This window comes from Branchiostoma belcheri, unplaced genomic scaffold (genome assembly GCF_001625305.1).
Source record: "Branchiostoma belcheri isolate BF01 breed outbred unplaced genomic scaffold, Haploidv18h27 scaffold34, whole genome shotgun sequence".
In the NCBI taxonomy this organism is placed as follows: Eukaryota; Metazoa; Chordata; class Leptocardii; order Amphioxiformes; family Branchiostomatidae; genus Branchiostoma; species Branchiostoma belcheri.
Window position 1 is genome coordinate 120,390 of NW_017803954.1, and position 25,204 is coordinate 145,593.

A 25,204-nucleotide genomic window follows, 5' to 3' on the forward strand; every position below is an offset into this window, starting at 1 on the left:
CTATCCTGTTACCGACCAGGTGTGCCCATGGTCTTTGTAAGGTTTTGCCGCATATTTCTTCCATAAGTTCATAACATATTCTCCCGACATATGGACTATATGTGCGTTAAGAAATGCAAAATCAATACATTTTGTTTTCCCGTTGCTTTGTTTTTCAGGGTGGCCGCCGCCGCCTACTGTTGTCTGCAGGTACTGCAGGTGCTATTGGGACGTGTGCTGGCAGCGCTGTCGGGTGTGGAGTTTGTGTCGGAATCCTGTCATTCTTCACATTGGGTAAGATGGACTCCTAGATGTCAATTACATTCAACTAAAACTGACGTTGTCCCTGTTTGTGTCAAATGTGACAATTTGATATTGAAAATGATAGGCTACTAACTTTTTAGATTATGACTACCTTACATAGACTATGAACCACGCACAGCTACCTGTAGCTTTGATATGCATTTTGTTGTACACAGGTATCGGTGCAGCTGCATGTGTTGCACCCTGCGCGCTCGGAATCGGAGGCACCTGCGGTACTGCTGCTGCCACGGGGATCAGTGAGGCTAGCAGTGGCAAGATCATTTGCACTGAACTTTTTGCCCAAGGTTAGTATTTGAAAAACGTTTTGCTTACTTCTAAATGAGTAGATTGTTTTGTACCCAGACAAGGCTTTAGATCTTACTGAATTTACTTTTAATGACAGCAGTTATTTGCTATCCTTCTTTTATCAATCTCAAAGCATAATGATTTAGACAAAGCATAATGCTTTTTGGTTGCAGATAGTGAAATGTGCCTTTGCTGCAGCTCACTTTTATAAATCAGCACACAGGGTCATCCCAGCTCTTCCTGATATTAAGAGTGATGGGTTTTGGAGGCTTGACAAGCTGACCCCCTCCACGGGGCTATTGGGCAAAATGACAAATACTTGATGGGGTATATCACCTTCGATGAGTCTAGCCATAAAATTGTTTCTCAGTTCAGATAAGATGATGCATGTCACCACTTTTGACCCTACAGGTCACCTGGATGCCCAGACCTACCTGGCTGACGCTGCCTTTGGTCGCCAGCTGGCTGCAGAGTTCCCACACGTGATGGAGGGGTACCACACCCTGGCCAACCCCATCGTGTGGCTGATGCAGCGGTCCGAGACGGCTACATCCATTGTCAAGGTATAACACTTCCACTTTTCTTCTCACCTTCCTTTCTTCTATTTGAGCATTGTCTTTGTTAATTTACATGTGACCTGCTTGATCCAAAAGCAGTGGCTGACTTCTCAGTTAAGAAAAAACGGCTTCTTCCATTGTTGTTTATCATGTACTCTTGTTGAGAAACACAAATGAAGTTGAAACCAGTGTGAAGAGAATGACAAATCTTAGCCAACATTTTTCCAATCATATTCATAAGGCCTTACCTTTTACAATTTTATACCTTATGTATGATTTTACTATGAAGCTAGATTTGAGATCTTGTTCTTACTGAGATACTCAAATTTTCCCTCTGTACATTTCCAGACCTTTGCCCTACCCTGGGCCCGACACATGAGCTACCTACAGGACATGGCAGATGAAGGGGACCAGTTTGGGGCTGTTGTCATGGAGATAGGGATGGTCCTGAGCGGGGCGGTGGGGAGGGTCATGTGGGCAGCCAGGGCTGTCATGACACTGGGGAATGTCATCCTGATCCCTGTCCTTATTGCCATGGTTACCGTTGTGGCATGCCTTGCTATGCGTAAGAACATGCCAAAGGAGTAGTAGTAGATGATTTGAGTCTATCTGAGAGCCCTGACATTGTAAAATATAAGTAGCCAACATACCAATGTTACTGAAACAGTTACATGTACAGCTAGGCTCGTTTTGTGTGCTGAAAGATTAAACTGTCAATGTCATGACTGTGAGGTGTGTATAGGTATACTAGTAATATAAAACTTTGCTTGCCAAGAAAGTTTATAGCAAGATATACATGTACATACATATTGTGGTTTTTGCTTTATGCTTTTAAGTGTTTTCATTTTACTAAGTAATGCATGGAACATTTTATGATAGATGTAGATGTATCTGGTATACATGTAGTATGGGTAGGTTCTTAACAATTTCTAAAGATGTGTTTTTTAAAACAGTTATAACATGTCAAGTTTGTAAGGAGTTTTCTGGATGAGTAGAATAGGACAAATCATTGCCACAGGTTTCATGATTTTATACGATTCTATCAAAGATCTTATATCAGTGCTTATATATTTGTATGTAGAGGAGTAGCCAAGTCAAAATTAATTCCAGTGTGGTTGACAGACATATCATCAAGACTATGCAGCATTACTGATAGTAAAATAGTGGAGGTATAAGGTTTCATGAATAATGATGTGAACTGTTCATTCGAACAATTACTAATCCGAACAAAGGCCTGAACAAATGTGTATTTATCACATCAATCAGTTCCACAAAGATTTCTATGATCTGCTGAACACAAATGATTACATAGGGGTTTGATTATTATTATGCTTTACTATTGGTGTCGAGAATAAAAGTGTGCAGTGGTTTAACTTTCTGGGTAAAATGTGTTTTTTCTTTGAGAGAGAGAGAGAGAGAGAGAGAGAATGACCCCTGTATGAGGCCAGGCCTTCCCAGGCAAAACACGTCATTTCACTGATGGTCACTCCAGTGGCAGAAATACTGTGTCAAGGAAAAATCATAAGCAAATTCTTCAATAGAAAACAGGAAACTAACATTTCTATATCATTTATTGTTGTAGATAAGTATGAAACAGATGTTATTGCACTTTTCTTTTTTGTTTCAGTAGCTAAAGTGAAGAGTAATCTCTTTGTCCCTCTCCAGTCATACTTATAAAATGCAGTGGCTATTAAGGTAGTGATAGCCTTGCAATGGTCTCATTTAGTGGAATACTTAGACTTTACAGGTATTTGCAAGTGCAAGTACATATGGGACAGTACATGAATAGTAATAGGTGATGATTCTGAGATAAATAAAAGACAAAATCCACTTGACCTTTCTACCGTGTTCAAAAATACTTGCTCCTTTTTTGATAACAAAAAAGTGGAGCAATCTTAATAACAACAGCGACATGGGGCAAAAGTACTGTATCAGCCTGAAACTCCAGGTTGAGTAGACTGGCCTGTAATCAGTCAACAGTCTGTTGTTGGAATGGCTCACATGCAGAGTTGGGATGTCAGACTCGACTGCTTTTTCCACCATCCACCAACCCGAGGTAAAACACTTTTTGTCCTCATAGATGCTGCCTAATCATCATCTATCCTCAATGCTAACAACTGTTGATGGGGGAACTGTTGAGGACTTTTCCAAGGATGCTGACCTCTCCTGACCTTGCTCCCATTTCCTTGCTGAGAACAAAAAGGGAGATATTCAGCACGTGTACTTAATTATTACTTTCTTGTAGACTATACTGTATACAGACAGAGATTTCCATGACATTCAAATTCAAAGACCTCCAGTAAGTGTTTTGGGTTTTCCTGAATTAATTGGAACTGTGGAGGGGATTATATGATGTAATCTAATTGAGTATTACACCATTTCCTTAATCCTTGTCACCTTCTGTCTTGAACGAGAACTATATAAATCAACTGTCAAACCACCTGCCACTCTGCATGTAACAGTTGCTACTTGGGCAAACAGACACACAAACCCGTAACTCAGCCACACACAACTTCCATACCTGGAAGTAATGACTTTCCAAACATCACTCTTTTCCCTGTTAACTGTTACGTATGATGAGTACTAAAGTTACAGAAGGGGCCGGCTGCTGATCCCGTTCTAGAGTTTTTAAAATAAAATCAGTTGAATCCAGGTTATCAGTCTGAATTCTTCTTTATCGTCTAACGTCTAACTACTCACCGATGTACCAGTGTTCCAGCTGTTGCCTCAGTCGTACATTTTTGAAGTCGTCATCAGCTCTTTTGCGCCTGTCTACAGCAGAGACAGAGTCTTGTCCTGAGCTCGGAAACACTCGGATCATTGGCCTTTTAAAGTGCCTGCGGATCAGAACGCCAAACAACCTTGGTGAGTGACATGGGAATATAAAGTAGCACAGACGGACAGATCTGCTAGTGCTAGAGTAGATAAAAAACAGACAGACATTCATTTCCAGGTGAAAAATACTAAGAACAGGCGTAGGAATTTAATAGTAATTGCACGGGCACACAACTAGAAAGTTAAAAAGATTAAGAAGTGAGAAGCATTAGTTTCCATATCATACACTGAGCTCCATGCATTAGGTAGAATCTTTTGTTGTTGTCATCATCATATGTGTTGGGGAGGGGGGCGTTGACTTCCCAAATCCGTGCTGCGTTTGAAACAAAACAACGCACAGACGGTACCAAACAGAACCAGTTTACCCACTTTTTGACGTACAAGAACAGCCCGATACTGATGAGGATAACGGCGAGGTAGACGTTGGTAGCCTCGATCCAGGCGTCGTGGATGTGGTGAAAGTCTGCCCGCCGAGCTTCCGACATTTTCTTTGTTGTCATTTAGCACAGCATCAAAACGTGAGAAATGGCTTTGGTTTTTAAAAAAAATCATCAGAAAATGCGGACATTTGACATACAATTAATCCATATCTCAGTATCCAACTGTTACGTTCAATAATTCTGAAATCCTAATTTTACTGTCAATATCTCTTTATCCCTAAAGACGGTCATGAACTATTTGACATTACGATGCGCTCACTGGGTCAAGTCAGGTCAAATCTTTTTCCTGGCAAACAAAGGGGAGGCGCAAAGGTACATGTACTGGAAGTGTCTTGATTGTCCCCAGTTACAGATGGATTGCATAGAATTGGAGACGAAATAAGTACCGTTACATCTTCAGAGAACTAATGTCTGACATAATAAGCTGAACCTCTCACGTGCACTAGGCCCCAGGCTCGGATCCTAGGAGCTCCCACAAGGCAAGGTTCAAGCGTGGAGTTATAACACACAGTGAGTTTCCAAAGTAGATTATGCAAAGGTGCACGATGTCATGATGATATTGTCGTTCTTACTTCCGGCACAGAAATATTGTTTTGGGCGGCTCAGCTTCAATTTATTTGGGTGGGGGTAGTGTATCTTGTCCCAGGCAGCATTTTTAGTGAGTGGGCAGAGATTTTCTGTCGGCTGATTGTCAGGGTTGTGACTTGGTATGTCCCGGGTAGTATGATTTGATTTGGGGCCATGAGTAATGTGTACTGTAACATGCATATGGGTTACATTTGAATGCAGTTAATGTTACTTGTTAGAGATCAAGATCAAGAAGAGAAGATGTGTAACGTTACATTTTGTAATATGTACTGGGTCAAATTACATCATACAATCCTACATTACATACAATGATGTGACATGTAATTCTTTCAGGTAGTTTTCCAACGTCATACAAAAGCTACGTGCCACTTATTCTTTCAGATACCTGCTGGGGGCAAAAGGTTGTCAGGAAAAAACTAGCATCATAATACATGTAGCTACAAGATCTTCTCCAGACCAAGAATTCCAATACTACTTCATCCATGGAAGTTGACAAGTCAGACAATAGGGCAGACCAAGCTGACAAACATGGTGAACATGGTCTTTCTGAGAGGGACAAAGATGGCAATATACACCTGTCATCTGAATCAGACCCTGATGATTATCTCATGCTGCTGGAATGTGAAGACCATGGACCTCTTCTTATGCCAGCAAGACCACGCTTTCAACAACCATCTGGCAATGACAAGACGGCAGAAACAAGAACTACCAAGGTGTCAGAAAACCATACAGAGACACCTGGGGTGTCAGTAAGGAAGGATTCTTTGGAGGATAAGAGACAACTGGGATCTGTGGAGGAGACTGGTAAAGAAGATGTTAGTGAAGAAAAAAAGAGAAAGGGAGAAGAGGCTGTTGCAAGAACCTCTTTAAGAAAGAAGGTTACTCAAAGAAAAGCAGAGACACTACAAGATACACTCACATCTTCTAGACAAACTTCTCACTCCAAAACTGTTGATACAGGCAGTGTTCCTAGGAGGGGGATGCCAAGAAGAAGCAAAAGAAAAACAGACACTCCACTCACTCCATTAAGGAGACAAACTCGGTCCAGATCAAAGACAACAAAGAAGAATGTGGCCAAGAGCTCACCAAGTAACAGGGTTGGGAAAAAGACAACCCAACAGACTAGAAAGACTCGTCAGCCTTCTATGACAAGTAAAGGGCAGGATATTAGAACAAAAAACTCAAGTAAAAAGAGGCAAAAGGGTACAGAGATTGCTGTTGATCACAGTGAGTTGGGTAAACTTGTTGGCAAGAAGCAAGAAACGAAGTCTGGTAGAAAGAGGCGTGAAGTTACAAGAAAACCAGCCAGGCAGAAGACAGTGCAAGTGAGACGAAAAGATGTTAAGAAAGCTTTGCTGTCAGAAACGAGCAGCAGTGCTGGGCATAGTCATCAAGAAGCCTTAAACACCAAGAAAGGGGCAGAAAGAGAGTCAGAAGAGTGTTACAGTGAAAAGAGTGTGGGTTTAAGGAGGAGTGCTAGAAAGAAGAAGGCACCTGTGTATGTTGAAGAAAGCTCACCTGACTCAGATGGTGATGACATTAATGACCTTGAGCAGAAACGTGGCAGACCCAGGAAGAGAAGGAGGGAGGTGAGCGAGTCTGAACAGTCCTATTCTAGCAGCGGTTCTGATGAGGGTGGCTCAGACAGTGAGTGGGACAACACTACCGTGAAGACACCAGCTCAACCTGGTTGTACCAAACATAGTATGAAGAAAAGGATGAGGAGGAGGAATTCAAAGGAAAGCCCAGCCCTCAACAAATGTGATCACTGCAATTTTGTCTCTACTAGCAAAATTAGGCTAAATGCCCACCTCAGTCGAGACCATGGGCTAGCCGTCAAAAACTGGACGCCACGAAAGCCACGCGGGAACAGGAAGCAGTACAAGTGTCCACAATGTCACTACACAAGCGAAAAAACGCATGTCATATACAACCACACGATCACCGTCCACAAGGGTGCTGCAGTGTGTGTGAGCTGCAGTTTCACTGGAAACAGCCTGGGGGAGATGTTGAAGCACGAGGATGAGGTACACCCACGTTGTAAGATGCCCAGATGCAGGTTCAAGACAGATGATCCTGAAAAACTGGCAGAACACATGAATATGCACAGGCTTAGGTGCCCAGACTGTGATAAGATTTTCCAAACCAGAAGACAGTATATTCGCCATGGAGAAAAAGCACATGGAAAAAAGAAAAGGACGCTGACTAAACAAACTGAAATTGGCACAAAGGATTTTCAATGTGCTAAGTGTGACTACAAAGCTGCTAGAGCATCACATCTAAAGAGACATGTACTCTGTAAACATACCAAGAGGGAAGACCTGAAGTATGCCTGTACCCTCTGTGAATACCGCAGCCCCTTTCCAAGTTGGATCAAGACACACATGCAGCAGAAACACTGTGAAGGTTGGATTGTTGATATTTAGTTTCACATTAGTTAGGGAAAGTGTGTTTGATTGTCGGGTGATGTGTTACCTTTGGTCTCATCATACATAGAAGGATTGTGCATGTGTGTACAGTATTTGTTTGATATTGTGAGTGCAATTCTTTTGTTGCTGTTTTTAACCATTTCTATTGTACATTTTGCCTTTTCTTGTCATTTTTGCCTATGACACAATGTTTCCACAGTTGGATGTAAGAGTGAAATGATGTTTTCTATGTCCCCAGATCCAGACGTGAAAAAGAAGTACAAAAGTACAATTTACAAGTGTGAGGAGTGTGAATATGAAACAAACACCAAAGTTCTGTTTACGATTACATCGAGTGTCAAGACACGGTGAGTCAATTCAGGCCTTGTTATAAATGAAAATTTTTGGCAAAATGTAAAATGTTTTTGATTGCTCTTTTCTGCATGCAAACGTTTGAGTTCATGTTTTGTAGTAGATTTGGATAATGATTTATGGATCTATGGAGATTCTGTGTAAAGGTTGAAATTTTGCTTTCAAACATGCAGCCTACAACATACATGTATAAGAAAATAGAAAACATTGCCTGATGTTATCTGTTCATGCTCAATCTTTTCCCTTAGCCTCCTCAGTCAGCCCTATGACTAGTGCTTTTTGTGTAAAAATTGTGACATGTCATACTGCTAAGGAGGCCACATATCCCTTTTCTTGTGGTTGAATTCATCATATGATATCACTTGAATATTAGTCCAATTTTACAGATGCTTTTCATTCTTTGACAGGACTGGGAGTGGGGCCAGTAAAGTGTAAACACTGTGACTACACAACCATCAGCAAGAACAGTCTTTCCAGGCACATGAAAAGTGATCATGGTATTGAGACCAAGCAATGTTGGTACTGTCACCATTACTGGGGAACCAAGGAAGCCATGGAGACCCATCATCAGACCTGCAAGTACAAAGGAGAGTTCCCGTGTGAGGAGTGCAGTTTCACCTCAACCTCAAAATGTAAGCTGATGACCCATATGAGAAAAATGCACGGGAAAGGGAGGTCCCACGAGCTGTGCCACCATTGTGGTAAGATCTGCTACGGACCTAAGGCATTGGAGCAGCACATGTTTACCCACCTGCCGCATAAACCCTTCAGGTGTCCGTACGAGTCCTGCAAGTATGAAACCCTCTACAAGGGGAACCTGCCTGCACACCTGCTTATACACACAGGCGAGAAACCCTACAGGTGTGACGTGTGTTCATCTTCCTTTGCACAGAAGAGCAACTTGAAGACCCACATGAAGAAACACTACAGAGATGGGACTTTCAAGCCAAGAACAAAGGGGAGAGCCATTGGCACAGGGGGTAAGAGGAAGAGAAGAAAGAAGAAGGAAGAAATGACATTAGAGAAGGATTCAGAAGATGAAGTGAAGACTGCCACAGGCCATCTGATTGGATCAGAAGAAAGCCATCTGATTGGATCACAAGAAAGTCATCAGATTGGATCAGATGATTGATCAGGTGACAGACACACCCTCATCAGAGAGAATGGGAGGGAAGGAAATGATGGGGAGGGACTCGGGTGGTACCAAAAATACTGACATTGGGACGGGATAAAGTTGAAATGTCTGAAGATGAGCATGAAAAAATGATGGACATATCTGCAATAGTTCTGGACAGAGAGTAAGCAGAGATGGATACAGGTGCATGTGCACTCGGTTTACATGACTATGGTAAGGAAAAAGAGTAGAAAGACTCCAAACGAAGTGGAGGAGATAGCAGAAGACAACTGAGGCTGGGATGAAAGACAGACACATTAGGACAGACACTTCCAGGGTCTTGTGGTCCTTAACACAAATCATGATAGTTAGTGTCAAGACAGACCTGGAAAGTCAGACAAATAGTTATTGAAAGCATGTAGTATCTGAGAAAATTGGAGCCCCTGGTGTTTTGTCTGACACTTACAGTCTGCAGGCCCAAGTAGCAATGAACACACTTCAGTATTTTGAGCATCATTGACTAGTAAGGCAGCCATTGTTTAGCCTTAGACAAAATATTATTCTTATTATGGGTTCACCACACCACGAAGTGGTGGTGAACCCATATTGCTTTTTCTGATGTTTCTCCTTCTTCTTCTCCTGCCATTTTTTAAATGGATTCAGCTTCTTCATTTTAGGCCCTAAGGTCCTGAAATTTGGTATGGAGGTACAGTGGGCAAATACCCCTAGGCGTTTTTTAGATTTTTGTGAAACAGGCTTTTAGAATGGTTTTATTTGAGTTTTTTGGCTGTGTTATAGCAAATGTATTACTGTGTTAGTGTGCCGTGTTTACCACGTCTGGGCATGAGTCATCACAATGGAATGCAGGGCATCAACCAATAGGCATGCAGCTTTCCTCTATACTTCTTGCTGATTGGCTGTTGGGATTTAACTTGATTAACACCTGCACAGAGCATTTCCACCTGCACAGAGCATTTCTTGCTGATTGGCTGTTGGGATTTAACTTGATTAACACCTGCACAGAGCATTTCCATACTGACAGTATGTCTTTATTCAAGTGTTTTGGTAGGTATTTCAAGCTTTTCTGCTCCAGCATTGGAATGCGGGGCATGAACGTTTTTTTTTCTTTTTTTGAAAATCAACAGTTTGCATTATGCAATTAAAAATCCTAACCAATAAAGTAGGGAATAGCTATCCAACTGTTGTTTTAGTTGTATGTTACTTCATATTATAGTTATATCAATGTAAATCATTGTTTTCCCTTGTGTTTCTCATTCTTTCCCTGCCATGTCGTAAAATGTGGTGAACCCATCGCTGTATTTGCTCCAAAGCAAATATTGGCCTTTCTAGTTTTAAGTAATCTTTTCATGTCTAGCAGCATGAATTGTTTTGCACATACATTGTATAACAGTAGTTGTAAAATGTCATTTTACCACTACTTCTAATGTTCAGAACTAGTTACATAGCATATTACTCAAAGTTTTACATGTTTACTTGAATACTGCAAAAATTTTGCAGTGTAACATATATCTAAAGTTAGATTTCTGTAGCCAGTAACAGTAGTACAATTTTAATTTTAAACTAGTACATGTAAAAGAAGTTACATCATTACTGTTACTGTTAACATCCAATACCAGTACTGTTACAGTATCTGATTTCAGTCTGCAGGAGGTGTGAACTTAAGTAGTATAATCATTCTTTATTCCCAAATAAAAGAAAGACATTGAGCCCAGGTCACGCCGGCCATTATTAACCAAACATGCAGGGAAACATTGTGATACATCAAGACACATAATATTGCACAGTTTTCCTCAATACACATTTCCTTAAATACACTTTATTTATCTGCATAAAGCACACTTTATAGGGACCAATTTAGTTTGCCCAGAAAAAAACTTAATAGGTTGTCTTACCTTGTGTATAACAAGATGCTAGTTTACTAGGCCAAAAGAGGCCAAAGTTTACTTATAATCATGAATGTAGTTTAATTTGTTCATCTTGGCTGATAATGTTATCTACCTATTCACTTTGTTCTTCCTAAATTTAAACATGTACAAGTACAGATATTGTTTAGGATGTGCCCATCTCTAAAGACTAGATCTTTGTTATCTCCATGTACAGGGTTTCGGTGTGTTTGTATGTTTGCTTGTGTGTCAATAGTTATTTAAATGAGTGGGGGTTGTGCCACAGACTGACTGGAAGGTTGGACTGGAGGTCAAAATGGTCCCTCCAGGCTGGGAGAAGTGACAGGAATATGCACAGATCAGAAAGAAATTCACAATAATGAATAGAACAAGAAATTCGCAACAACTCCAACTTTACGGAGGTATGAAATCTTCGATTTCTTGTTTGACTTAAAGGCATATGATATTGCAATGGCACTTCCTTTGGCCATGACGCGAGAACACCACCTTGCGAGAGAGAAACAAACCACATCAGTCACGGTTAAATTTGGGTTGATGCGGGAACTAACTTCATTGGACACCGTAAATCGTGTGGAACATCAGGTTTCCTGTTTTTCATTAACATGAAAGTTTTTCTTTACGTTAACTGCATTTGTTAGAATATTTCTAGCTAAACAACAAGCATTACCCTACTGTTAAAATTGATAATCCTTGAAAAGCACACTGGCAGATGAGAGACAACCCTTACGGCCGTTCTTGTTGGCTCGTCAGGCGTTGCCTTGACAACCAATTTACAGCAGGAAAGTACCGGTCGTCTGTGGAAAATTTGTGAATGCAAAGATCAGCGGGTCGCAGTTGGAACCTTTGGACTGAAATAATAGGCGTTCGTGCGTCTATCATGACAAGAGTGGCCTGGGGGTTTCGAAGTTCGTAGCAGATGTGTTGTTTTTCCTTCCTTTGTACATCCTACTGATGGTTTTGCTTTTACACTGGTTGACAGATTACACATTTTACAACCATAATGTCCTTGCGAGTTGGAAAAGTCTATTTGCTCGGAAAACACAGTTTTGATTGTAGAAAACTATGTATGTTAAATCGTCACACAGCAATCTCGAATATCTAATATTTAAACATGTACTGTTTATCAAGCAAATAAGGGAACCACAATGTACGGACAAGTCTGCATCGATTTATTAGTGTTGTTAAGGCTCTGATAGGTCGTCGTTATCTCATGCAGTTACCATTCCCACCGGGTTATACCCAGAGTTCTGTACGTACTATTTCATGATGTTTCTCTGATAATGCGACTTCGCTACCCCCCTGGGGACTTCTCCGTGATCGGTGCAAGGTAACCACAAAAGCTGCTGTTCTGACACCGTACTGTTTGTTCCGCTTTGTACTGTTGTCAACCTTTGGCTCTGCGGAGAAGGCAGAACTGTTGCCTGGGAAGGGACGACATTTCCGCTGTTCAAGGGTTGAACCGCCATCTTTAAGGGGCCCTAATTGTTTTTAAGGTGACTGTATTGTTAGTTACACCAATATCAGTACTGGAGAACATCCAGGGAATCCGGCACACGGACATGGGACATCGTGAACAGCTGATTCTACAGCGTGTTCTAAGTGTCCTTTATCTATATCGACTGTGTGTCACGTGCCGAAGAAGAAATAGCAGTGCTCACTGAAGGTACTGACGAGGTAGGAGTATTGTCATATGTACGTACGTATACTCTCCATTCAGGAGCATGTGGTACATATATTCGGTTCAATTCAAAAGAAGACTCGCTAATAGCTAAAGTGGACTAGATCTTAGCCAAGTGTAACCAAATTCGACAATGTGTGTGTATCCGATCGATGGAACAAGTGAAATGGGTGCAGTGTGTGCAAATTCTTCCCATTGTACAGTACAGCTACATGTACAGTTTCTACTTTATATACAGTCCATGGTGAGAATCGTGCGGTTTGGGGCGTGGACTACATTGTGTAATGAGAAAGCCACTGTGGTCAGCCTATCGGTGTTGTGACACTCTTTAAGCTGTGCATGCGAATGGGATCATAGTGGGACGGGTGATAAAACAAACCCATAAAGGACACATTTCTTGGCTATCTGTCGTAAGACTAAACGACTTTTAAAAGGAAATGTTAGTTGGTGTTGGCATTTAAATCGAAGGCGATAAAACCGAAGAAAACGTGGTTGTGTCGGGTAGTCTCCAAGCAGCTGGTTGTGAACATGTACTAGCAGTTCCACATTTTGTGTGTATTGGTTTCTTTAGACAACTACTTGCGGCATGTACGCGAAAGTAAGACAAAGTTCTAGCAATTTCCCCCCTATTTTGCTTTTCAGTCAATAGTGCTGTCCGGCGGGATGCTGTACCTGGCCCTAACCCAGCGGCCCTGCACACAAATCACCCCCGCTCGCTGCTGTGAACTCGCCATCCTCCCCCAACACCGAGACGAACAGCCCTGCATCTACTACTTCTCCTTCGCCTGCCACACGCTGACAGAGAAACGTTTCATCGACACCGTCATCTTCAGGTGCGCACTGCAGCTCATGCTGCCTGTCAATCAACACGGACTGACGCACGGCGGGAACGTGACGCGGGCGAAAGGGTCTCCGTTATGCTGGACGAAGAACAGACGGACTGAGTACAGCACGTCATTGGTCATCCTCCCCCAGCACGTGACTATGACGTACAGAACCGAGGTGAAGACGTCTCTAACAGACTGTGAGGCCTGGTACAAGACATCCGTGGAACTTATTCCACACAAATACACAAACATGAAGGTCCTTTATAGGTACTCTCGGTAGGGGAGGAAGTCATTTTACTTAAATGGTTGTTTTACATCATGGTCGTTTGGACGGTGGCAATTTTACCAATTTATGTATACATGTATATATCTTCCCTAAATGGAAAGGAAGGATTTCTGTCAGAGTGAGCTTCATTGAGTTAGTTTTGAAACAAGTCTTCCTAAGGTCAATGATACCACTAACTAGTACATGTATGTAACCGTCCAACCAATGCAGGTACAGTAAAGGAAAGAGGGACAAACAAGTTGGGTAAATATAAAACTTACAATGACTTTAATCGTATAATTTGGAGCAGTTACAGCTTTCTTCCAATGTTAACTTACTTGATTGATTCAGAAGTTAACTTGTACACATTATACAAGTAGGGGAACAAATAAAACTGAATCATTTTATGCAAGTCCCTTTGTTTTATATGTAAACATGTCCACCTTCTCTGCTGATTATACAACAAAACTTTCACTAAGGTATTCCACATTGTGTATTTTCTCGATGCTATCTGCCCTGTGGAAAACATTATTACATGACAGTTATCCATGTCAAGTCATAAAAGGGTATTGTACCAGGTCGAAGAAAAGGCAAGGACAGAAAGGTGGACTTCTCAAATTACTTGGGAACAGAGACAATTCTCAATAATTGTGGTCAATGTAGATCTACATGCCAATAAGATGACTTAATATTGTAATAATAAAATGACGTTATGCCATTCATGGGCAAGTAAAAAGTAGATGTACTTGAAAATACTGACTGCCATGCTACAGCATCACATAGTAGTGGAAATAAAAACTAGCCATAAACGTATGGCTATGAAGTGCCAAGGCTTGACATGTGTCAAACAGGTTCCACGATAATGCACACGATAATGCATCCTCACCCCCACCTATTTTTAGGATGCTATATGTCTGATACAAAAAAATAGCTTCTTCTGTAATAGGACAAAGACTTTTTTGCAATGCAATGACTAATATTGTCATTTTGCAATAGTTTGACTTTGGGTCGCAACAACATACTACCAGACAATTTTTGTCATATATCTTTCCTGGGACAAACAAACCAATCAATATGAGAAAGAATGTCATCAGGTGATGTTTGCGTGGGAGGGTGTGTCTACAGCTGATTACTGTCTTATTTCTTGTCTTTTTTCTTCTTCTTTTTCTCCTTTTTCGGTGTTGCTTCCCCCTCATCATCTGCAAGAACCATGCTTTCCTCTAGAGCCTGAGCCTGCTTCTTTTTCTTCTTTGGTGCCTGGGCTGGTTCTTCCTCCTGCTCAGGCTCAGCTGTCTCCTACAAACAACCAACAACAAAAGACATTATGCAAGAGGATTGACAAAGTGTGTAAGAAAATGTTAGTTACATTCTTGTTCTGGTGAAAGTGTCACTTGTTCCTCTTCATTCTTACACAACCACCTGAAACATTTTGTGTAATTTTTCTATAACTTCCAAGTGCAGTCTTCCTTCCTTTCTATTCTTCTTCTAATTCACAAGAGGACCTGCTGGTCAGGGTTGGATTGACTCGTCAGTTTCACATCTGACGGCACTTCCTTTTTCATCATTCAGGCAGGTTCAAAAACAAGTTCCTTGATCAAATTTAAAAAAAGGTAGTTCTGCTGAAAAAAACTAAAAATGAACATTGTGGCCTCAAGTTACATGTATATGAGACAGGATTTTCTGTCCCTGAAGTAGACTTTCTCAAAAAAGTCAAAACCGGTAAATAATGGATTGTAACTCCTACCACCATCCTTGAATAAAAATAACATAACGAATTGAAGAGTTTCACTTCAAGGGTTTACTCATACCTTCTTTTTCTTCTTCTTCTTTTTCTTGCCCTCAGAGTCTCCATCAGCGACTGCACTCTCATTCTGTGAGACTTCGGTTTCTGTCACAGTCGCTTCGGTCTCGCTCTGCTTCTTCTTTTTCTTCTTCTTCTTCCCCTCCCCCTCCCCATCTGTGGCAGTGCTCTGGTTCAGGGAGATATCAGCTGCTGACTGTTCCCCCTCACTCTGCCCCTTCTTCTTTTTCTTCTTCACCGGCGTCTCTTCTTCCTCGGCCCCATCTGTTGTGGCATTGTGGTCCCCATTTTCTGTCAGTTTTCTCTTCTTCTTCTTTTTCTTGTCCTCCTTTTTCTTCTTGGCAATCATTTCATTCATCTGGCATGGAAATATTCAAGAGGTTACAAATGTAAATAGGTCTCCAGTCATTTCACTGAACAGTGCTTAAATACTGTGATGATGTACAGTCTTACAACTGAAAAAAAATTGGAGCATTTATAAAGGTTGTGTGTCTTTTTGTCATTCTATGTGCCAGTGGCAGATGAGACAGAGTTAAGGTAAATAGATTCTCCCCACGTCGATGAAGGTTAGACATCCAGGTAATACGATATGCCAAAAAACAGTTACTCAAGCAACTGGATATGATTTTGAAAACGTCAGACGTTTCAGCTAGTATCCACTAGCTTTCGTCAGTGACTGATTCTCCCCACCTCTGACAATGCCTCCTTCATCACGTCAATGTTCTTGCGGGGCGCTGTCCCCGTCTCGTAGAACGATAACCTCTCCTCCACCTGATCACGTAACTTGTTGCCGATCACGTCGGTAGGGACATCTGGAGAACAATTCAGATCATTCATTAGTCTGGGCACCACAAACATACAAGCTTATGGATGTACACGGTACCAATTGGTAACAGACTTTCTTCAGCCTTGCTGGAGGCGTTAGCTAGTTTACACTTGTTTGTCAAATCTGTCTCTTGACGAACAATGAAAGGTATAACAGAAAATATTTGAGAAGCTGTCCGTTCAGGGTTGGATTGGGTCGTCAGCTGAACATGTCATCTGACGGCACTTCCTTTCTCATCATGTGGACAGGAAGCCAGCTAATCTGAACTTTCTGGGTTCATACAGACATTCTATGGACAGTTTGAAGTCTTTATATATTAGTATGATCACCAGCATGGAGTTGATCTGAATATCATTTTACATGGTTACTTGTGTCTTTAAAAAGCACTGCTTAAAGGAGTGCTTTCAGACTTACCTGCAAAGCAGTCCACCCTGGAAGCGATGGAGCACTTGTTAGCGAGGTAACGGGAGATGCGCCCTTTGTTCTTGGCGCCTGCTCGGCCGATGAACGTGGAATGGAAGATGAGGCCGTACTTGGGGGTGTTGCCACGAGTCTTCAAGGCTCTGCAATAAAGAGGCATCATCATTGTAAATGTCAAAACTCAAATCAGATTATCCCCGACTCCCCGATATAAATGATGGAAAACTTGAAACCCTGAAAATGTCAAGGAAAGTACTAGTATTCTTATGGATTTAAGGGGAGCAGCATGATAATACACAGATCCTATAGCCTTGCCCACCTCCATCAAAAGAGTACAAACACAATATAAAAACACAAAGTTGCAAGTATTTAATGAGAATGATGCCACACTCTCATTGGTTGAACAGCTGACTGCCATGCTCTCATTAGCTGAACTGCTAATTAATTTATTCCTCACCTGAACAGAGCCTTCTCGGCCCCGAGGATCTGTACTGTGGAGGCCGGGTACTTGGCCAGGTTGGTCAGACTTCCGGCGTGTGAGATCAGCCGTGCTCCCACCTGCTCCCCGATCAGAGCTGACAGGTTGGGCGCCACGTTGTGCATCTTACCCTGCAGGTAGGCGTGCAGCGACTTCCGATACTCCGCCAGGGACACCACACGCGATGCAAAGGTCTCGATGTTGATCAGATCAATGGGGGAAATATCCATTCCTGAAATAAAGACAGACATTGCTGGTCTTGCGTTGAAGTGCTTTGACAAACACCTGCCCGGATCAACCTTACCCAGGCCCTCCAAAAGGACAAAAAATTAAAAATGTATCTCTTTTATGGTGTGTCAGTATATTTAATGTTAATTTGATGATGCTTTGTATGTATCATTTTGAGTTGCATCATATTACTCCTGTTCTGATAACTCAGTTACTGTATTGTAACAAAGCTGAAATAAACAAATACATTTGTCAATGTAACAACATCTATGTAAGTACTAGCTCTGCAGTAGTGCAGTTCTAACCCCTGCCCCTGACTCACCCATGGAAGACTTGGCACTCTGTATGATGGCCTCAGCCTTGGCACTGTCCATGGTGATCTCCTCCAGCTCCTCCAGACGGTCCTCCTTCAGCAGCTTCCTGTCCCCGATGATCCTCGCCAGACGCGCGTACATGTAGTTGTCGTTCACGATCTTCACCAGCTCCGGGAAGTGGTAGGAGTACCACTCTCTGAAAGGACCACGGGTGGGAATTACATAAAGGTCCATGGTTGAAACTGTTCTGATCTACTGTCCCATGACAACTGACCTGTCCATCAGGGTTGGATTGATCAATAATCAGGTGCAACATCAGACGGCACTTCCATCCTCATCACACAGACAGGTCAGAAAACAGGAAAACGAGAAAAACCTAAACTATCTGACAGAGTAATTCCCATGAATGGCATGGTGGCCTTTTGCCATAACTACCGCACTGGGAAAGAAAATCTGTTGTTGAAAAAAGCACAACTTATCATATTTCTCGACATTGGATTTTTTCAAACAATGGGTTTATTCTTAGTTGTGTATTTTTGTTTTGTTGATGAGGGCTTGACATCTAGCTAGAATATCATGCAATGCAAAATAAATTATCAAGCAACTAAATAAATTTTATGATGAGTCAGACTTTTCAGACAGCATCCCCTATCTTTCATGAGATTCAGTGACGAGACTTGTTGTTTACTAGTTTGTGGCCTACAAGACCAAGGAATGCCTTCTAATACTATGTGGCCCTATCACCATCACATGATTCTCCACCTATTCCCTCACCGTATCCTCATGGAGAAGGTGTTGATGTCCTTGTCCAGCTGGTCCAGCAGACTGATGGACTGGATGATCATGTTGTCTGCTCTGTGCACGTTGAACTTGACCTTGGCCCTGGAGTAGCTGTGACCCAAACCCAGCTGGGCCTTGGAGGCAGAGGTCTCTGTCAGACCCCTCACAAGCAGGTGGAAATGGAGCTTGATACCTGTGTGAAGAAGGGATCTTGTGTGAAATCTTACAGAAATCAGTACAAGGAAATCTTAGGATCACTCTACAAGTTTGACTCATAAACGTGTGATCCAGTCTACACATATCCTGTTTTTATAGTATAGGAAGTATGATATATGATGAGAGTTATACCTATACAAAAAGACATACAGATTTCACCACCAAAGAAATAAGAGCGTGTCCAAGACTCTTCCAAAAACACAAGGGAGTTGTTGAAAAGTAAGCCTAAACCTGTCCATCAGGGTTGGATTGATCAATAATCAGGTGCAACATCAGACGGCACTTCCATTCTCATCACACAGACAGGTCAGGCTATACAAGAAAGATTGTAAACATGATGCAAGCTTGAATTCTACAACATACCTCTGAGGACTTCCAGTACCACATCCCCACCAGTTAGTGGTATCCCAAGCTCCTCTTGTATTGCGGAGCCAATCTTGGGGTCAGCAATTCCTAAGGTGGCTTTCTTCTTCTTAAGAGGAAAGTTATTCTCCAGGAACACCTTCAGATCATCATGGAGAATTCCTGTATGAGGTACAGGGGAAAAGGGGTTCTTTTTCAGACATCATGACTTATGAATCAAAAATGACTAACCATACAATTTCATGCTTTAGCAGAATGACTTTTCAGTAACTTTACCAAATGCACTAAGTTTCTCCCACATCTAGATTGCCACAAAGAACCAATTCAAATGTGTTTTGTACAGCAGGTATGCTGTGGTATAAAAATCAGATGTGAATAGTTTTGCACCATTAAAACTAGACAAAGTTGTTCAACAGGATTTTAACAACCATGGTGTTTTGCTTTGCCTCAGATCCGTCTTGAAACTCTAGACATCACTGACTCGAGTCTCTGAGAGTAGGAGATCATCACTGGCACAGGGCCTAGGGCATCATACAGCATGCATGAACAGCAGGGTTAAGGTTCCGAACTGTTACTATTGTTAAGTCATGATTGTCTCCAGCATGCAACTTGAGTATTACTAAAATGACTGGGATATTCTTAGAACTTTGCCAATAATAATGAAACCAATGAGAAATCATTAGGGTTTTACAAATGCAAGTCAAGTGAAAGGTTCATTCTTTCTCATCATCTATTTCATCTGATTTCTTTTCTTACTAGTTTCTAAGGACGTGGTGAGCCTTGAATGAACATTCTTATTCTTATTTCCTACCTTCAGAAATAGCGTTACAGTTGTCAAGTGCATTTGTGCCAGACTTGAATGGTGAGAAGGCCACCAGCTTCACCGTTGAGTTGAACTTTTCGTACGACTTGACGCTCTTCTCCACGGTGGGTAGGAGCATCCCGATCTCCTCCGTCTCCTCCACGCGGAACAGGGCGTACCCCGAGGCATGCTCGAACAGAACGTGAAGACCAGCCTGCAGGGTATACATAGAAAAATATTGACTTAGAAGCCTAAAGGTTCTGGGTTCGAATCCATGGCCAGCCTCAATGTTGTACCCTTGGGCAAGTGTGTGGGTTGGAAAATTTCCTCACTTGAGTCAGATAAAAATGAGCACTGAGCTTCAGTTAGGGATGTGCTCGAGGATGGGACATAAAGTGGAGGTTCCGTGTTTGAAACATGAAAAAACATAGTTGAAAACACACAGACAAAACATAGTTAAAAACATTACTCAACCATTAAATGAAAAGATTTTCCTTCTGAAGTTTTTCTCAATTTTCCTGAGCCTAAACCTGTCCATCAGGGTTGGATTGATCAATAATCAGGTGCAACATCAGACGGCACTTCCATTCTCATCATACAGACAGGTCAGGCTACAGGAAAACTGGAACAGTCTGACAGGGTGATTCCCTTTAAAACAGCCTTTTAAAATTTAAGTAAACCACGTGTGCAGAAATCTTCTACACGTGGTTTGTTTGTTTGCTTATTTCGATCCCCATTACTTAGTGCTTAAAAGCACTATTCTTCATGGGGTCAATAAAATAAAACATAGATAACAATACTTTGTACATAATGTTGATTACAAAATAATAAAGTAAGTTCAAATCAATAGAGTAAGTTCAAATTCAAACGTTGAAAAACGAGCAAAAAATTATGTTCTAAAATCTCCTGTTGCAAAAAAAAAATGCTATTTTCGAATTGGATTGTTTTCTTCTTTGTCTGGCCTCTCTCTCTCTCTCCCTACATCATAATATATTTCTACACATATTTCCCTCCTGGCCTGAACTAGACTGTCTTGTGATTTACTCTCAATGAGTCTCATCTTAGTCCTTTATTCTTGAGATAACTCAGCTTGGGCTCCCTGGACTTCTGGACAAGATTGCACACTAGACTTACAGCTCAGGTGGTGATACACCGCGAGGATTTTTGTCCTTTATCGATTTTTCTCGTGAACTCTGAGGATAAACACCAGACGTTGCTTCGAGGAGAGAAATAATTTGCGGGCCCCCCTCCCACCCTGTTGGGAAAGCACATGGCATCAGCTAGAGCCCTGCACGCCTTTTGCACTTTCGACGTGGTTCTACACACAAATTCAAAACTTATGAAACTGAAATTAAGTGCATCTACGGGGAATGGTCTCCTTTTGAAATATACCACGTTCAATCGGCATTGGCGTTGAAAAATACGGGCGAAAATGACAATTTCTTAGCAAGTTTTAGCGACCACGCATGAACTACCCACCATCTTGGCTTGGTCCCGGTCTCGTTAGTTCTCGCGAGATCGGCGTACTTCTCACGTGACCACGGGATCACGTGGTGGATAATCGATCTCTGATGATCGCCGTCAGGGTAAGGCTTGCATGGAAAAAATGATGATTTGAGTGTTTTTCGGCGGTTTTACTTATTTTTTAGGGGTAAATATCGTATTTTATTTAAACAATAGCAGAGGAGATCTATCTGTAGATAGGGGCTCGTGCGGAACAGTCAGAGCTGGGGGAATCGCGTGGTGAAGCCGAGCTGGACCGTCTCTTCCTCGCCAGCCTCCAACCCACCTCAGCCTTCTACTGAAGCGGCGGCGGGGTCAGAGGTAAGGCCAACATCCCCTTGCACGGCTGGCCGACACGGTTTGGGACATTTTCCCGCTGTGCGGACAGTTCCCGGCCGGCGGTGAGCGGTGTGTGTTCGCGGGGACGTGCGGGCAGTGGAGGGTGGACGGAGGGGGAGCACAGGTTCACCTCGAGGTGCACATTACGTCATAGTTTTGGATTAGTGGCTCTGGCTTAGCCTGGGAAAGGGGAGGGATCACGCCCGCTTTCAGCCGACATGTAATTAACAACAACCAGCTCGTCGTACACAGAACGGCTCATTAAGTGGGATTAGAAGAGCGCGGGGATAAGCGCCCATGCGCACAACAACAACAGCGTTTTCAGAACTGCATAGCACCACACCAAATATGGTCAAACTTACGCTCATTTCCCATTCTAACCTACCATGCGTGGTCACATACGGAATTATCATGGAACTTCAGCAATCGTTTTTAAATAGGTTAAAATTTCAAGGTACCAAAATATCAGAAGTGAAGAAGAAAAAAACAGTTTGGTGAAACACTTACTCTATTTACCTAGCAATGTGTGTATGTGTATAATATCAGATAGATAAATCACAGAATTAAGTAAATATAATAGCAGGATTTGATTAAATATTTATCATGTATAACTGCAACAGTTGCTCTTTTTGGGCCCAAATGTGAAGTGTTGAATGGATATTTTCCTGCAGTGCTAGTCCAGGTAAAAGTTGAAATGTTATGTTACAGGATTTGTAACATGTATTATGTATGATGGAACTGCTACCTTACAAAATGGATGATAGATACACCATCTCTTCTTCTGATCTTGTCACACTCAATTGTGGTGAAGCAATTAAGCTTTTTCAAGTAGCAGGTAGTGCAATGCAGCTTCCCGCAATGGCTTGTGTTTTCTGCCAAGCAAACCAAGTCACCCCTACTCTTCTCAATAGGTGGGTTGGGTTCTTTTAGGTGCAATGGTTTAATGCTATAAGCTTCCTATTAGTATTATGCAAGAATATCTGCTTTATGTCCCCATCCAGGGCTCGTGACTGCGACTGATTTGGTCGCATATGCGCCCAAAATTTTGACGGTGCGACTACATTTGAAATCACGGTCGCACGGTGCGCCAATAAAAATTTTAGCCTATTCATTCCATTGTCGGCACAATCTTGTGAATTGACGATGAATTGTCGATCTCGCCATGACGCCGCAAAGAAAACGCTGTCATTGGTAGAAAATCTGACACCCCACTGGCGTTTCACAGCAAAATTTTCATGTGAACAACTCCGAATGTCTTTGTTTACATCGTGAAAGCTCACCGATACTCCCGCCGGCCGCCCGCACCCGACCGCATGGTCGCGGCATGACGCTAGTTTTCGGCAGCTCGGCGGAAAAATAATCCATCCCCAGAAGAAATGTTACGCATGAAAATAACAACTACAACTTGCTTTCCTTGTTATATCAGTTTTTGAGGCCGTAAAATGTTTAAAACCGTTGAAATTTGCTCGAAAAAACGGCTCGAAAATCTACGGCGAGACTGACAAAATCAGTCGAACCGCAGACCGCTATGCGCATCGGTTCTGCGCAGCTCTCTCTAAGATCTCGTTTAAATCTCGCGCTTCTTTTCCAAGGTAATGTGATCCGCGAGAATCCGCGAGAGTTTGCTACTGTTTACTGTTTCGCTTGTAACTCCGCTTTGCGTAAGTGTTTCCTTGTCATACGTTAATGTGAGATGTAAGAAGGGCCGGCGTCACGCTCAAGGTCGTAGATGTACATTACCGGTGGTGTTTGTTGGAGAAACGAGGTTTCAAAGTTGACCGTGTATGATGGAGATGATTCCACTCGAGATAGGTACCCTTTAGTTTTTTTGGGGGCAAACCCGTTTGCCCTATTTTATCGTCGATTTGGTGTATTGTTTAATAAAGTATAGACCCTCCCTCATCTATCATGTGTTGTTTCTTTTGGGATCCTGTAGTTGTTACAATATAGTAACCGATAGTAAGTTGGGCTCATTCAGTCGAATTCTCAACGATTTTTGTTCAAATCGCTAACCTTTTGCAACTAGTTCTAACTTCTAACCAATACACCTGTAATGTAAAATATGGCTGAAATATAGTTATGTTGGCTTGACACCTGTGTACTTAGTTTGGAAGTTGCACGATGTGTATTGCAGCTCGACCTTGAGAAAAAGTGTAATTTCTTTACAGTTTCTTTGCCTTTAAAAATGTTCTGTTAAAAGTTATATAAAACAAAAATGAAAGTGGAAGAATATCGACCAAATAGTAAGCTTGAAAACGATACCCACTTTACGGATGAAAACAGAAGAGAAGGAATTTGGGCATGAACAAATACAACAACAGGTTGATTTTTCATGGCCGAATTTTTGAAGGAGAAATCGGACACTATGACCTGTTACTGTAAATATACATACATCGGGCATATGTACTGACATTGGTATAGTTGCACATAAATACCACTTTCTCTAGCGTCTTCATGGTATAAGTCTGACTTGGAATGGGTTTAAGAAAGTCTGTTTGTGATGAAAAAACTTGATTCCTTCTTTTGATGAACTTTCGCAAACAGCGGTAGAAAGTTGCAACATTGTTGGCGGCGCGAAAAATAGAACGCGCTGCCTTGGTTCCATGGATCGAACGCAGGAGTTCGAAACCGATTGACTTCAAATTTGACGATTTTTGAATGGTCAGAACCTTGTATTAAATTCCTCTTTTTGTATATACTTGAATGTTATCATATCACTTATTATATTGCATGTGGCAGCCGCATTCATACAGTTTCTCATACCAAGAAACGAATTTTATGACATTACGCGAAATGTATCAAAATGTAGCGGAAACTCAGGATGGTGTGTGTCAGTAGCTAAAATTTGACCACCGCGATGTGCGCATCGTCACAGTTTTTTTGGGGGGCAAACCCGTTTGCCATAAAATTTACCAGGGGTCTTTGGCATCAATGTAAAGGCGAAGAAGTGGGCTATCACACTGTGGTATTAGCTAATGGGATCCAGTCGAACAGCAAAAAAGACAAGCAAAATAAAACTGACCAAACATTGCTAATGTTTGGAAGGCCGTAGCGACTCGCTGTCATTTTGCAATGCACGGAAATATCTACATGGTTGTACACGGCAAAGCCTGCAGATATGAAAAAGTATAAACATTATGTAGGTCTGAGGTATTTTTGTTACAATATAGGCAGTTGTTTACACCCATGCAACAGGGTCAAATCGTGACCCGGCAAAAGCCGTATCTTAGAGAATAACACGTTCTACGGTGACCTGCGGTTCGACTGAAATGGCCGACGGTGTTTCACGACAACAGTGGTCAAAGGTCAAGATAGCATCCAAATGTACAAGATACATGTACTAAGTACATATTACAAGGTGCTAAAACGAAACTTTAAACGCATGAAAACATTTTTTTCGGCTACAACTGAAATAAAAATTCACTTATATTTTTATAAGGTTAATTTCCAAACATTATTGAGAAATTTTCCGAATTTATTGGTTTCTTGTGTTAGTGCGGTTGGATGCTGTGATTGTGAAGTCCCTAATAGTAATAC

General features: G+C 41.8%; 4 protein-coding genes across 5 annotated transcripts; 2 read left to right on the forward strand and 2 right to left on the reverse strand.

The window, feature by feature from the left end:
- Nucleotides 1–2,556: 2,556 nt before the first annotated feature.
- Nucleotides 2,557–4,506, reverse strand: LOC109475574 (small integral membrane protein 19-like). The gene is made up of 3 exons (XM_019776257.1): nt 4,350–4,506; nt 3,846–3,982; nt 2,557–3,334 (listed from the first exon to the last, which is right to left on the reverse strand). Exons 1-3 carry the CDS (start codon nt 4,478–4,480, stop codon nt 3,240–3,242), a joined length of 363 nt encoding a protein of 120 aa, XP_019631816.1. The 5' UTR covers nt 4,481–4,506; the 3' UTR covers nt 2,557–3,239.
- A 315-nt stretch (nt 4,507–4,821) lies between these two features.
- On the forward strand, nt 4,822–9,550 carry LOC109475573 (gastrula zinc finger protein XlCGF52.1-like). Of its 2 annotated transcripts, none has more exons than XM_019776255.1 (3): nt 4,822–4,899; nt 7,676–7,784; nt 8,196–9,550. In XM_019776255.1, the coding sequence occupies exons 2-3, from the start codon at nt 7,733–7,735 to the stop codon at nt 8,918–8,920; spliced, it is 777 nt and encodes a 258-aa protein (XP_019631814.1). In that variant the 5' UTR covers nt 4,822–4,899; nt 7,676–7,732; the 3' UTR covers nt 8,921–9,550. The 2 variants fall into 2 exon arrangements, with proteins under 2 accessions (XP_019631814.1, XP_019631813.1); XM_019776254.1 differs by lacking the exon at nt 4,822–4,899 and adding an exon at nt 7,109–7,414.
- A 2,644-nt stretch (nt 9,551–12,194) lies between these two features.
- Nucleotides 12,195–13,694, forward strand: LOC109475458. Its single transcript, XM_019776058.1, has 2 exons — nt 12,195–12,501; nt 13,148–13,694. The coding sequence occupies exon 2, from the start codon at nt 13,169–13,171 to the stop codon at nt 13,610–13,612; it is 444 nt and encodes a 147-aa protein (XP_019631617.1). The 5' UTR covers nt 12,195–12,501; nt 13,148–13,168; the 3' UTR covers nt 13,613–13,694.
- A 168-nt stretch (nt 13,695–13,862) lies between these two features.
- LOC109475630 (nucleolar protein 56-like) lies at nt 13,863–21,349 on the reverse strand. Its single transcript, XM_019776367.1, has 10 exons — nt 21,305–21,349; nt 19,835–20,039; nt 19,024–19,185; nt 18,439–18,637; nt 17,673–17,860; nt 17,102–17,354; nt 16,639–16,787; nt 16,089–16,210; nt 15,406–15,756; nt 13,863–14,893 (listed from the first exon to the last, which is right to left on the reverse strand). The coding sequence occupies exons 1-10, from the start codon at nt 21,305–21,307 to the stop codon at nt 14,735–14,737; spliced, it is 1,791 nt and encodes a 596-aa protein (XP_019631926.1). The 5' UTR covers nt 21,308–21,349; the 3' UTR covers nt 13,863–14,734.
- Between the last annotated feature and the right edge of the window lie 3,855 nt (nt 21,350–25,204).